Below are 14,587 nucleotides of genomic sequence, written 5' to 3'. Positions count from 1 at the left end.
CAGCTTGTTCAGTAAACAAAAGGCATTTGAAACCACAAAACAGAAAAATTTACCATGATTGGGCTTTGTTCTAGTTAGAATAAAGTGAAAACGAGTTAGAACAGCTAGTGAAAACACGTTTTCATTAGCTGCCCCTGACTGGTTCAGATTCATAACATAATGGGTAATATTTCAGGAAGTGAGTTTACAGTGACTCATTGTAGCAGCTAAGTTGAACGTAAGGTGCATGATATTTGAACTGAGCCCCACTACCAGTTTTGAAAAAATTGCTTAAATTCTATGTAAACGATTTTTGGGGAATGTTCCAACATAATTTCAAAAGTTATGTATCAAGGTAAAGCCGTAATTTGTATGTTTAGCACAGTAACATTTTTTGCCTCTGGGATGCTGTTTTGTATTTTAATGTTTTTCTCGTAGGAAGAGAAACCTTACTTCTGTACTTAGATCATTTTTTACACATTAAAGTGGCTTTCAGAATTGGAACTATAAATGAATGTTATCTTGTGGGATAAGTTAAGCACTCTAGTTCAGCGATATGAGCCATGTTTACTTATGGTGCTAATGTTCAATAACTACCTTTGAATAAGTTTCCTCTTTTCTGTATGTGCTAGTGGCAGAGCTCACCTGTGCGCTCCTGGACACATTAGAGGGCTAACCCTTCAGCTAGTTCTGTAGTTTTGAGTCCATACCATTTTGATGTGTTTGGTTTAATAAAGTTATCTTGATTTCCAAGCTCAATAATTTTACAATTGACCCTGTGAGTGAAGAATTTTGGAGGTTTGTAAGACTTCTTTAGCAGTAGTGATCTCAAACCATTTATGAGGTCCAAGTTCCCTTCCCAGGTAACTGTTAGGAGCAGTGCCATTGTTTGTATGCCCCTGGAATGGCTGGGAAAGTTGTCACTCAAGAAAAAATTGTATTGTTTATTTACTAGCCGTGTATCTTTTGAAATCATTTTGTCATGTTTATAATGATGTACCTTATTGGTAAACAATTCTTAGCTTGAATGTTTAACAATAGTGCCTTTAGTAAATTATTTTATAACCAAAACATGTTGTTTTTTTGTTAGACCAATGTAGCAGAATGTGGAAGTCCACACTGAGATATACAGTAAGAAATCTAAGTTTCTGTGCATTGTCTAGGTTTTAGTTTTATTTTAATGGGCTTTATTTTTTTAGATCCAATGTAGGTTAGTAGCAAAATTGAGCAAGAGTTAGTTACCACGTATTCCCTTAACCTCACACATACAGCCTCCTATGCAGGTTTTAGTTTTAAGGGATTAAAAAGGGCTAAGCCAAGTTCTTTCTTTCTCATCATATATTACATTGAAATAAGTACTGAAACAAGTAACTATTATAAATAACATAGCTTCCAGAGTTGTTTTTAAAATATCCCACTAAAATTAGGGGTTAAAATGTATAGCAGTTAGCCTATCCTTGAGATTAAGAAAGACTGTATTCAGGTACCTTGACCACGTAAATCTTTAGTGAGGTATAATTACATTAACAGTTGAAGTAACAACTTGCATAGATATTTAATGAACGATTTTAAACCTTAGCCATTTAACACTCAAGTTGTATTTTTGGCAATAAATGATACGTCTGTACAGTGGTAATTTCTCATTGCACTTCACAATTGGCTGCCCCAGATGACCTGCTCTCTGAAAATTAGAAAAATTTGCTAATAGAGGTCATTCTCAAGCTTATACTTACGGATGATCACTAGTGGAGAACAGCATTTAACAGGATGTTATCTTTCATTAAGATTTCAACCTGCAAGAAAACTCAATTAAAAAAAGTAATGATCTAGTGGTTAACACTGACCTAAGATCTTATATAGTTGATCAACATCTGCTAGTGGGTACTTACCTTTCTAAAATAAAAGTTAGCAGCAGTAGGATTTTAAGGAGATCTAGAAAGATTATTAGGGAAGAACAGAGTCATACTGTATTTTTGACAAAAGTGCAAGATGAGATAATTTTTTTTAAATGTCAGGGCCCAGAGTTTGAATATCTAAAGAGGTTCCCAGTATTCACATAACCCTAGCAAGAGAGAAATCAGGCTTTAGTTGCTTAGAAAAATGAGATGCATATTGCTCAGCTGCCCATTTTTTTAAGTCCTGAGGATGTATTTGCTTTGAGAGAGAGGAAGGAAGAAGAAATATCGATGTGAGAGAGAAACCAATCGGTGCCTCCTGTATGTGCCGTGATGCCATGATGGGATTGAATCCACAACCTTTTGGTGCACAGGATGATGCTCCAACCAACCAACTGAGCAATCTGACCAGGGTCCCTCTGCTAATTTTAAACAGTTATTTTCTCTGCCCTGTAATTTTTTTGCTTCAAGGCTTATTTTTATTCCTTTAAGGATCTCAAGATATGTGGTACAAAGGTTTAAGAGATGCAATGTTTAGTCATAAAAAACTCATATCCAAGTTAAATTGTGTAACATACTGTTTGGTAAATTCAAGTTTTTGATATGATTGCTTTATTTGAATCAGGACAAACCTATTTGCTGCCAAACAAACCATCATGAGTCCAGGCTATTGTTTTCATGTCCATAGTTAAGTCATTTAACATACTATTTATAAAGCTGTCATTTTCTTTTGTATAGTTTGACTATGCCAATTGAGGAACAATTATTAAGAATAAATTTTTGAAAAAAAATTCCATTAACGTCTTCTGAGCCCAATAACACAAAGCCTCAGAAATATCAATGAGTGTGTTTGATGAGTATTTAGATGATGCCTTGATATTTCTCTTTGAAAGTAGTTAACTTCCTTCAAGGGGCAAAGGTAACTTCAATATACAAATGGCCTGAAAGAAATTACTTTTGTGGGGTAAAATTGTTAGTGAAGCAAGTGTCTAATTTTCTATTGAATAAGAATTTGTATAGAAAATAGCTGCAAAAGATTAAAAAATGTATAAAATGATGTTACCTGAACTGAAGTACAAGATTGCATAAATTCATGACCTAAGCCAATTAAAACTAAATATAAACGAGGTAACACCAGTGTGAGGTAAACTAAAAAGTTAAAAACTCCCAAGTACTTGAAAAAAGTTTAGTTACCTACTGTAATTGATATATAGGTATCTATGTTTTATCTGTAAAATGATGTAGTTAGATAGGAAATGTATACACATAGTATGCACTGATTTAGTAAGTAAAAAATAAAAATGAAGCTCAAAATTTTAAGTCAGCCCTTTGAGGAAAAAAATATATATATATAAATTGCAAGAAGCCCCACTGTCTTTGGATCAGCTAAGCATTTCATTAGAGGTATCAGCTTCTTCAGTAGGAGGTAGGATACCAGACAGGAGCTCTGGAGGCAAGAGTTTAGCATGTCCATTCTCAGTAACTTGCTGGGTATAAAACAAAATATAAGCTTGGGCCTTGCATACTTCATCCATAGTGCACATGCTTAGCTTGGAATCATTGCAGTGTACCCAGAACCCTAGAGTGAAGCACAGAAATATACCTTAAGTTTGTAAAGGAACATTAGAAATTTCTAGTATAAATTAAAATATGGATTGAAGCAACAGTTTCAGTTGAGAGTTAACATTTTTTTTCATTTGCAATTATAGTGGACATACAATATTATATAAGTTTCAGGTGTACAGCATAGTGATTAGACATTTATATACCTTACAAAGTGATACCATGGTAAATCTAGTACCCATCTGGTACTATTACAATATTGTTGACTATATTCCCTATGCTGTACTTTACATCCCTGTGACCATTTGTATAACTGGCAATGTGTACTTCATAATCTTTCATCTTTTCCATCCATTCCCCGCTACATCCCTATCCTATTAGGGGAGATAGCAATTTCTTCTCTGTATCTGAGCTTGTTTTGTCCCTTTGTTTTTTAGATCCCATATATATTGGTCTAAGTGAAATCATATGGTACTTGTCTGTCTTTGTCTGACTTCCTTTAGCATAATACTGTCTAGGTCTATCTGTTGTTGCAAATGGCAAGTTTTGTTCTTTTTATGGCTGTGTAATATTCCATTGTATTTATGTACATCTTATCCATTCATCCATCAAGGGATACCTAGACTGAGTTAAGCTATTTTTGAAGAGAAAGTATTTGTCTAACCAATTCACTTCTTTTAATGAGAGATACAACTTGGGCTGTATGTACTCCAGAAGAATTACCTGCCTTTATCCTAGAAGTAACTTGAAGTTCCTGATTAGTTCATTTGACAGTATCTTTAATTTTGGTATAATCTTACCAGTTAATGCTTTTGCTGCTTATCATACTATAAAGCAAATACAGCGTGCAACTTACTCTTGGTACTTCACTGTTAAACTACCTTCCTGGATTAACTGGGCCTTTTGTCCACACCTCTTTTCCTTTTTATATGTGTGTGTGTTGTGGGAGGAAATGGGCATGGGGTGGGGGGCTCATTCTTTGTTTTACAGTAGGTCGGGAAAGGGAAAATAAAATGTGAAACATAAATTCAATTACTTTTGACCATGGAGGCAGTAAATTCAAGTGAGTTTTATAATCTGAACTCAAAGTTTGTTCCAAATGTCTGTGATCCCTCAGTTTATTACATGCTCTGTTCTTTAACAAAAAATAAGTACATTCAACCAGTAAGCAGAGGACCTGCTCTTGGAAATGTGCCTTTAAGAAAAGATAGCACACTCTTTCTGACATATAATTAATGAGATCATCCTTATTATCCTATCCCTATAGTTCTTAGAAGTCACAAGTACTGCAGTCCCAACAAAAAATACCCAATTTTTTGCATAGAACTTCAGTATTTTCTATAAGGAACAATGCAGAAGCATTCTTCTTGAAAGAAAACAAGAGGTCAAGTAGCTTTGCTGATAATTTAGCAGCCAATTTAGAAATCATTAGAGCCTAAACTCCAGCAGCCAAGTCTAACCCAAAGTAAAGTACTTTTCCCCATCTATACCTCCTTCAGAATTATAGCAGTAGGCAGTGTAGTGTCCTGAGCCAAATTCTTTCCCATGGTGCATTACTACAGCAGATAAGTCATAGATAAAACATTCTGGTCTGAGGGATTTCATGGACTCCCTGCAGCAGTAGGGCTCCATGTTTAAGACTTCTTTAAAGTCCACATGAACACCAATCTTCTCTCGGATATTACGTCCTGACCATCTGTGAATAAACCAGGGTAAAATCATTAACAAAATCAAGGGAAAATAACCAGGTACTAGGTTCAGATAGTTAAAAAAAAAACCCTCAGAGTATGGAATACAAAGAATAATATATAATAAATAATATAAACATAAAATCCTTTCAGTGCTAAAGTTGGTTATAAATGAAAGAATTTAGCCTGTGCCAGGTAGCTCAGGTGGTTAGAGCATCATCCTGAGATGCCAAGGTTGAAGGTTTGATCTCCAGTCAGGGCACATATAAGAAACAATCAATGAATGCATGAATGGTCCTTTCTCCCTCTCTTTATGTCAAATCAATCAATAAATTAAATATATATATACATATATACACACATACACTAAATAAGCAGATACACACACACACACACATATATATATACCCATTCAGGTTTTAAAATAAATATTTGCCATCATAAATAATTAGATGATATAGGAAGAATTAACTTTCAGAAAAGAAAATTATGGTCCTATGATATTTTCTGCTTTCTAACATAAATTCAAAGTACCAAAGGGTTTTTAATTTTTTATTGTCACAGCATGAAAAAAGTATCTCAGAAGCTAGAATTTGTTCTTGGGAAATACAATCTGGACCTTACTTGACCAGGTATGGAGAAAAAGCAGAACTAAACAGGGCACATCTAATTTCATAATATAAGAAAAAATAGGAACTGTGACCCTTCCCTGTGTGTGAGCATAACTACCCATTAGTAACAAAAGTCAAATAATGCCCCTGTGTTGTCGTTTTCTCAATGTGGCCATGCTTCTCAGTACTGGACCTAAGTTGAATGGCAAGCAATTTTTTTTGTCACATAAATAGTATGAGCTGGTGCTATGGGGGAAAATAATGTAATAATATATGGTAGTTCTTCCAAGAGATTATAATCCACTTAGGGTGGAGTTGAACAGAGAGAGATAAAAGACAAACTTCAATGAAAATGACAGTATTAAACTACTAAATAAAACATGAAATTAAGACAATAGCAGAGAAGGGAGAAGAGAATATAGACAGGTTTATGAAGGAAAAATGTGAAAATGGGGTGGGATCAGGGGTGGGAGGTGGGGATGGCTGGGGTGGGGGCAGTGGTGGGGGGAAAATGGAGACAACTGTACTTGAACAATAATAAAAAAATGTTTTTTTAAATGTGAAAATGCTTCCTAGTACAATGTTAAAATAGTATGGAGCTAAAGTAAGACTTGCACATTATATTATCTGCTGGACTAGGAGCCATATCCCAGTCCTTTCTCATGAACTATGTAAAAGATGCTATATCCAATGCACCTTTAACTTTAGTGATGATGGAAGGGCAAGCTATGAAATAATGGGACCTACTTAACATGAGACATTCCTGTCATTCTCACTTTACCATACCATATTATTTAATTATGCTAAATAAACACTTGTAAGCCATCTAAAGAGAAAATATCCATTCCTATTGATCAATTGGGTACCCAGGTATTTTTCTGCTGAAATACAGTAAAAGGACAAGGAACAGGATAATAATTTACCCAGAATTCACAATGGTTTACTTCTGAGGAGAGAGCAAGAGAAAAAGACTAGGAAGGGGCACACAGGGAACTGCTAAGCTGTTGGAAAGACTCGTTTTCTCATGTTTCTTCAGAGAGTTCCTGTGTGCCAATCCCATTCTCCCTTTTGTCTTTTATTTGTCCTTTATACCTTATACACTGGCAAATACAATAGTACTTTTTTAATAGATAAAGGAAAAAGATAAATGTGATAAAAAGCAGTGTAAACAAAGTCTCTGAATCAAACAACTCGAGGCATGAAGGGTTAAAAATGTTTTAGGCAGAAGATAGAAGGAAATGGAGTCAAATAGGTTTATACTAAGGAAACTTTAAAATGCCAGATTAAATAGCAATTAGGAAGAACAGGAAGTTCTGCAACAGTTTAGAGTAGCCAATTAATTATCAGTTTAAGTTACAAAAATTTAAATCCCTTTCATTGTTTTTCACAGAGTCTCATATATGTTCTCACTTCCCAATGCTCCCTGACCCTTCTTGTTACCTGAACCTGGAATACAGTAGCAACCTCCTAACTAATTTTCCCATTTTTATTCTACTTGGTTTTATGCACAGTGGTAGGTCTCACCTGATGTTTCACTAAACCCTTTGTTGTAGACACCTCCCTATTCCTTCCTCCATATCTTTACTCATGTTGCTCCTCCTCCTGTCTACACTCCATTCATTCACTTAAATATTTGAGGGCATCTACTATGCACAGAGCTTGTTCCACTGGCAGAAGGAGAGAAATAACTAAACTACTAATTGCAGACAGTGGCTTTCGTCATACCCTGTATTAACCAATATGGGGTAATGTGATACTGAGGGTTGGGTGGTGCTACTTTTCAGTAGGATGGTCAGGGAAGTTCTCTCTAAAGAGAAGGCATGTGAACTGAGACTCCAATGATATAAATCCCTTAAGTCATTAAGCTTTGGGAACATTTAGATGTTAGCTAACTCCCTCTTCCAAGTCTCAGATTAATCAGTTTGTTTATAGTTTGTGATATTTAGTATTTCTACTTCATTATTATTTCTGTGCATGTCTTAACCATAATCTTCTTGTGAAAAGGATCCTACCTTATATTCCTCAGAGAATATAGAACATTTTAAATTAAAAAGCACTCACATGATGTTTTCTGACTATACCTAACTGAAATAACTGAGCATGGTTAACAGTGATTATTACCTCTGGGAAGTGGGACTGGGAAGAAAGGTGATTTTACTTTGGGCTTTTACTTTACTTTCTGTAATGTCTGAAATATTTTAAAAACATACCCCTTTAACTGTTAAAAAATTAAACCATAGTCTCAATAGTTTTCAAAGCATAGCACATAATAAAGTACTTCTCATTCTTTAATAGTAAACCCTCATATTATATTGCACGTATTGCAGCATACGAAAGCCTATGCTCTGATTAAACAAATTTGCCAACTTATTTCTCTGACTAAATATATTTTTGAAGTTTGTTTTTAACTGCTTTGAAACTAAACTGCTGTAGCTTTGTTCAATTGAGCGAAATACTCTAAGTTATAGATTTAAAAAATTTTACATCTAAGCCCTGGCTGGCGTAGCTCAGTGGATTGAGCGCGGGCTGGGAACCAAAGTGTCCCAGGTTCGATTCCCAGCCAAGGTACATTCCTGGGTTGCAGGCCATAACCCCCAGCAACCGCACATTGATGTTTCTCTCTCTCTCTCTCTCTCTCTCTCTCTCCCTCCCTTCCCTCTCTAAAAATAAATAAATAAAATATTTAAAAAAATTTTACATCTATAATATGCTGAATATTAAACAATACAAGCAGAAATTTACAAGGAGAATAATATTACTTAGCCAACCAAAATGTGAGGGGGTCTGCTGAATAGCAATGCATTCCACAAGGGAAGCTAATTAAGTTAGTTACTGAATATGGTGTCCACTGGTCAAGGCTAGAGACAATGACAAATTTATTTTCCCTTAAAATAAAAGGCAGAAGTACATGTAAGTCATCTCCTAGCCAAGGATATAGTATTACAATTTAATTAATCAAAAGTTAAATTCTGAAGCACTGTAAGAATAAGAAATGGTAAGTTATAAGTGTACAGTTGGTAGGCAACTGGTACTACTACTACTACTAACCTGAATCGTTTGAGATGTAGTCTAAGAATTTGAGGTAGGTGGCAAATCATAAGCTGTTTTTGGGCTTCTGTGAGTACAACTGGTTTTGAAGAAAACCTTCTACGCTTTGCTGTGATATCATAGAGAACAAAAATCAAATTTAAGGAAATAAGGAAAAGCTGAGTAAACTTTTAAAATAATTCACACATGCATTATCACTTAAACATCTACTGTGTTACAGACATTGTACTGTGCTAGAGATAAAGACATAGCTGTGCCCTCAAGAAACAAATCACAATAAAAAAAAAAAAACAGCCTTGGCTGGTGTGGCTCAGCAGACTGAGTGCCCACCTGAGAAGCAAACAGTCTCCAGTTCAAGTACTAGTCAGGGCACATGCCTGGGTTGCAGACCAGGTCCCCAGTAACCACACATTGTGGGGTGGGGTGCACAAGAGGCAACCACACATAGATGTTTCTCTCTCTTTCTTTCTCCCTCTCTTTCCCTCTGTAAAAATAGATAAATAAAATCTTTGGGGAAAAAGTGTCATTTAAAAAAAAACAACTTACGAGTTAGTCAAGGTAGACAGACATGTAAACAAGTAAATAATATAATCTTGTAAATAAGGCTGTAATGCTATATTTTTAAATGGATTTGGCTCTATCAAATAGGAAAAGTTAAAACTCTCCCTAAACAGAATTTAATATACTCTTCCTAAACTCTTAATTTAAAAAAGTTTCACAGGCAGTTCATTGAGGAGGCTAATTAAGATCCTAGAGGGCATGGGTCTTTTTTTTTTTACGGATTTTATTTATTTATTTTTAGGGAGGGAAGGGAGGGGGAGAGAGAGAGAGAGAGAGAGAGAGAGAGAGAGAGAGACAGACAGACAGACAGACATCAATGTGCGGTTGCTGGGGGTTCTGGCCTGCAACCCAGGAATGTACCCTGGCTGGGAATCGAACCTAGGACACTTTGGTTCCCAGCCCACATTCAATCCACTGAGCTATGCCAGCCAGGGCTGAGGGCATGGGTCTTTAAGGAACACCCCCTTCCCAGCCCTCCCCACCCCTTAGAAGGCAGGCATTCACTAGCTCTGCAGCTGAGGCCTCCCTCAGGGTCTTGCTTTTGCTATTTTAGCACCAGATCTTAAATAAGTGGAACCTAGGATTCATTTTGTTGTCCCCTGTGCTTCTCTAGTGGTCCACCTGGAGACTGTGTCCTACAGCCTCCAGCTAGAATATTGGCTATCAAAGTTTGCTCTTGATGTCCAGGAGCTGTCCTGCAACTTGTGCACTGGCTCTGACTGCTGCCATAGTAACACCTGCTCTTCATGTAGGAGGTAGAATCAGTCCACCATGAAACTGTCCTCGAAGCCAGCTCTGCTTGCCACCAGCAGCCTTCCTTCAAAGGCTATGCCCCTGAGATCAGGTATCCACCAGCTGCTGGTGAATGTCCTGGACCTATGTGTAGATCATCGCCCAGAACACATGATCCAAGTATAGCTATACAAGGATGTCAACACCCTGACTTACAACTTCCATCATTTGCTTTTATGTATTAAAGCAACCTTTTTAGGCCTTTATTTGGTAGACCCAGCAGATACATATAAACGTATTATAAAACCATATTCTGCATGCATTCATAATAGTGTTCTACTCCAAGATTTGGTGACGAAAGCATCTAGGACCACTCACATTTATGTCCAAGAAAAAATGTACATCATCATACAAATTTGATAAAGGTTTATTTTTTTCTCTAACCATATAAATCTTAGGCTCCTTATTAACAGTTTATATTAGAAGCACTCAGAAAACAGTATTAGTATATGCTGTTTTATAAAATCACCACTTGATGTGATATTTCTTCAATGCTAGACCATCCAATGTTTCCTTTACATTGCCTTAGAAGTTTAATATCTAAAGCCCTGGAGTCATTTTTTTCATATGTGAAAGTTATGGAGAATACCTGAAAATATAAACACTAAAATGCCATGTACACGCTGATAGAGGAGATAAAGACACCACATAAAGACACAACAGATCTGATGTGCTTTTATACACCATTCCCCTGAAGGACAATGCTTCCCTTTAACTGAAATGGCTATTTTATCTCCCAGTGTTGGGTGCCTGTACCCACCTCTATTAGAGAGAGTACTGTAGTAGATCTTAATTGTCTACCTGTTTCCTCCATTAGTAACATGAGCACCTTAAAAGCGTCTTACCTCTATCTATAGCAACTAGAATGATCACTAATATAGAAAAAATAATGGATGTTTTTAAAATAAATCTTTGTTTTTAGGAAGCCAATCTCCATAGCAGTTCAGCAACATATTATTATCTATTACATAGATATGTATACACACACACAAACACACAATATTATCTATATCAGTGCTTTGGTAGATAGCAAAAAGACTTAAAGCAAACATTTTGCTCAGTACTAAATAACATGCTTTCCTTTTACCATACCTCTTTGCTATGCAATTCTGCCTCACATATTAAATTAAAAATTTTTAATTTTATGAATCCATTTCCATAACTGCTACTTAAGGAATTTTTTCCAGCTTCCTTTCATTTGTGTTTCTCTTTGCTGATCTTAGAAAAGCAAGGAGAATATAGCCTCTACTTACAGTTACACTGGTCACATATGTAAATTTTTCCTTCTAAAGTTTCTGTTTCTGTGAATTTGGCCAACATTTCAGTAACTGGGCATGGCTTAGAAGCATTATCTTTTCCACCGCGTTGGTATCTTTCAGGAAAGTCCAGTGATAAGTCCCAAAAAGATTCTATGGTATTTGACTTGTTGTCACATGCAAGACATGTCACCTGCAAACAAAAATATTAGTTTCAGCTTACAATCCTCCTGTCAAAACATTTACTCCTTTCACTAGAAGTCACTGCCAATAAAAAATATTTCTTTTGAAAGTGCAATATCAGAATTCTGAATAACCTGCTTCGTATTATTTTTAGGTAATTTTTATTATAATTTCTCCTTCCAAAACACTGTCATTAAACTAACCATCATACATTGGTGACTTTAACCACTAGGCATTCAAAAAGCTCCAAGGACTTTAGTCAAATCTGAATTTAGGTAAAAAAGCAAACAAACCGTGGACTCATTTAATCAGATATACATTGTGTGTGTGTGTGTGTATTTATATATATATATATTTATATGTATTTAATTTAATGTGTTTAGATCATTAGATTTGTAGTTCTTTGCCCTTTTTTCTTCCTCATCTTTCACTAGTTGATTTTCTTTTCCCAAATCTTTATAACCTGTTCACCATGATACAAGTAAAATACTATTAGCATATTTTATATACAGAGTTTTATATGCAGAGGTATATTACTGTTATAGATTTTGAGGCCCTACCAACTGAACTTCAAAAGCTAGTAATATGACAAATAATGAGGTTATACTCCCACTTAAAGCAAACATCACTACCTTAAAATCCTCATCAAAATACAGGTTCCAGCACAAATTAACACTCATTTATTACAAAATCTTTTATTACAAAATCATAAGCATGTAATTCTGTAACATAACAATATCACACTCAAGCACACCATATGACATTTTAGATGAAATGTTCAAATTAAAACTATAAATTATTACAGCCATATTATTACCCTACCAACCACACTCAAGCAGGCATTACTTCTGCCAGACCCTGTATAGGAACCACAAAGAATACGGGCAGTTCTAACAGCTTACATAGGAAATATAGTAACTGGAAAGGGAAAGAATAACAACTTTAAAAAGTGAAGAATTTAGCAGGATTTAGTGCCAACAAACACTGAAAATAATTGAATACAGACAATAAGAAATACAGTTGATGCTTGAACAACATCAGCATCTTCCAATTTGTTCCCTATTGGGTTGAACCCTCCTTATTTCAGTCTCTCAGAGAATGAATATAATAACATGGTTAACTTAAGAAGCTCTGTTTCCTAACTTCCCCTCCCCACAAAAAAAGCTTTCACACAATGGACATAAAACTACCTCCAATAGTTTATGAAGGAAGCTGTAAATAAGTAAACTTTACATGTTTGTGAAAGTGACCTATTTTAACCTGAAAACAGTATTAGCTCCAACACACTAGACAGAGAATGTACATTTTTTTTAGGTTTCACTTTCACTGTACAAAGTCTCCACAATGAAAATGATATTTTAAAAAACCCATACCTGACTAAGAAGTTGTCCATGAAAAATGTTATTCACAACATTCAAAACCTGTTTGATAAGTTTCCTTTGAGAAGTGGGGATGAGAGCTAGTAACCTGGTACCAGTTGTCTCTAGTTCATGTTGTACTTTATCCAAAAGTTCACAAAGAAACTCCTGAGCATCTTGTTGGGCATAACCACGAAAAGCAGGAATTAGTCTCCACACTGAGTGTAGCATAGCAAATGGTGAGACCAAGGTCCACTTTCCAGACCACATGACTTGGAACAAAGTATGTAGTTCATGACAGAGAGAAATATATTGTGAGCTTGACTCCCTTGGCTGAATAAGTTCCATCTTTCTACTCTTTGATGCGCCACCACTTAGTCTAGATGATAAACTTGGGTGTCTGGAGTAGACAGAGCTTTTAGCTTTTTCTTGGCATTCATTCATTTGATACACTGCATCTGTGACTGGTGGATGCTTATAAGATGATTTTGTCTTTTCATTAGCTGTCACAGCCAGCCATTGGTTCAGATCAAGTTTTAAAAAACATTGTCGAAAAATAAGTAAATGACTCAACACTTGAAGAACAGAGTTCATATAGCAAGTATTTCCCAAATTTCTTAATCCTGTTACACCAGGAGCTAAAATTGGCCTTTGTTTAGTTGAGGAGTCACTGGCTTTTTTTAATCTTACGCCTTCTGAGATAGACACCACTTTATCTTTTGCTGGTGCTGCTGGGGTTTGGAGTGGTTCTTCAACAGGAACTATTTCTATTGTGGACAGAGCTAGACCTTGCAAACGCAGACTCTTTCTTGGGAGCATATTTTCCAGTTCTGCTTTAACTTGATGCTCTAATTCTTGTCGTCTTTTCTTAACTTCTCTTTTTTCTATTTTTTCCTGAAATTGTTCTTCTTGCCTTTTTCTTCCAATGGGTGATTGTTCAAACCAAATTCGAAACATTTTACCCATCAGGATCCTTCTCCTGTGCCAAAGAGCAGTATACATTTGATCTTCATTTTGAAGCAGGGATTGGGCGCCATTATGTAAGAAATAAGAATTATTACTTATACCCATAGATCGTAAAACCCTTCCACTACGAGTGGTGTAGTGATAATTTTGACTTTTGATTGCACTTAATGTACTTCGTAGTAACTTCAGGTCTCCACTTGCATTATCATTAAGAACATAATCATCACAAAGGTAACAAAAAACATACATATCGTTCACCTCTAATGCAACAGGATGACTGCTTTCTTGAAAGTGCTTGAGTGCATGTTCTTCAATATATCTTCCACAGGCAACATGGGAACAGCTAAGGCAAGCCCAAATGGACTCAGTTGTATTGCAGTCCACACAATGCCATTTCTGAGGGTTGAGAACGGAATGGTCTTCAGCAAGCTGCAACTGCCCAATGTGTTTGCACTTATCCATTGTTAACATTTATTTAGTCTAGCTGAGAAACACATAATCCAAATAAGTCTCTGTTCACATGTGAAGCATCTGAAAACTAAGCAGAACACTGTCAATTTTAAAAAAATAAAAACAAGAAGCCAATAGTTTTCTTTTCCGTAAGTATTTTTCCAAGAATAATCTTATAAATTTGTTTCCTTTGTCCAATTTCTGGGCTGCCTGTCATAATACCATAGGCAGTTCTCA

The 14,587-nt window shown here is 35.7% G+C and overlaps 1 protein-coding gene across 1 annotated transcript; it reads right to left on the bottom strand.

Moving 5' to 3' along the window:
- Positions 1–3,256: 3,256 nt before the first annotated feature.
- On the bottom strand, positions 3,257–14,371 carry USP44 (ubiquitin specific peptidase 44). The gene is made up of 5 exons (XM_045826662.1): positions 12,950–14,371; positions 11,391–11,586; positions 8,785–8,893; positions 4,928–5,133; positions 3,257–3,453 (listed from the first exon to the last, which is right to left on the bottom strand). The coding sequence occupies exons 1-5, from the start codon at positions 14,369–14,371 to the stop codon at positions 3,257–3,259; spliced, it is 2,130 nt and encodes a 709-aa protein (XP_045682618.1).
- Between the last annotated feature and the right edge of the window lie 216 nt (positions 14,372–14,587).

Source organism: Phyllostomus hastatus, unplaced genomic scaffold, assembly GCF_019186645.2.
Source record: "Phyllostomus hastatus isolate PE091 unplaced genomic scaffold, TTU_PhHast_1.1 phas_scaffold_755, whole genome shotgun sequence".
Taxonomy (NCBI): Eukaryota; Metazoa; Chordata; class Mammalia; order Chiroptera; family Phyllostomidae; genus Phyllostomus; species Phyllostomus hastatus.
Note: the sequence above shows the minus strand (reverse complement) of the source record. Positions and strands in the feature narration are given on the sequence as shown.

Excerpts from the sequence above, each read along its gene's own strand:
- USP44 (XM_045826662.1), bottom strand. The coding sequence starts at position 14,371 with ATGTTAACAATGGATAAGTGCAAACACATTGGGCAGTTGCAGCTTGCT. Across the intron at positions 11,587-12,949 it reads ATGGACAACTTCTTAGTCAG|GTGACATGTCTTGCATGTGA; the intron begins GTATGGGTTTTT and ends TTTTGTTTGCAG. Across the intron at positions 3,454-4,927 it reads CTGCTATAATTCTGAAGGAG|GGTTCTGGGTACACTGCAAT; the intron begins GTATAGATGGGG and ends GCTTCACTCTAG.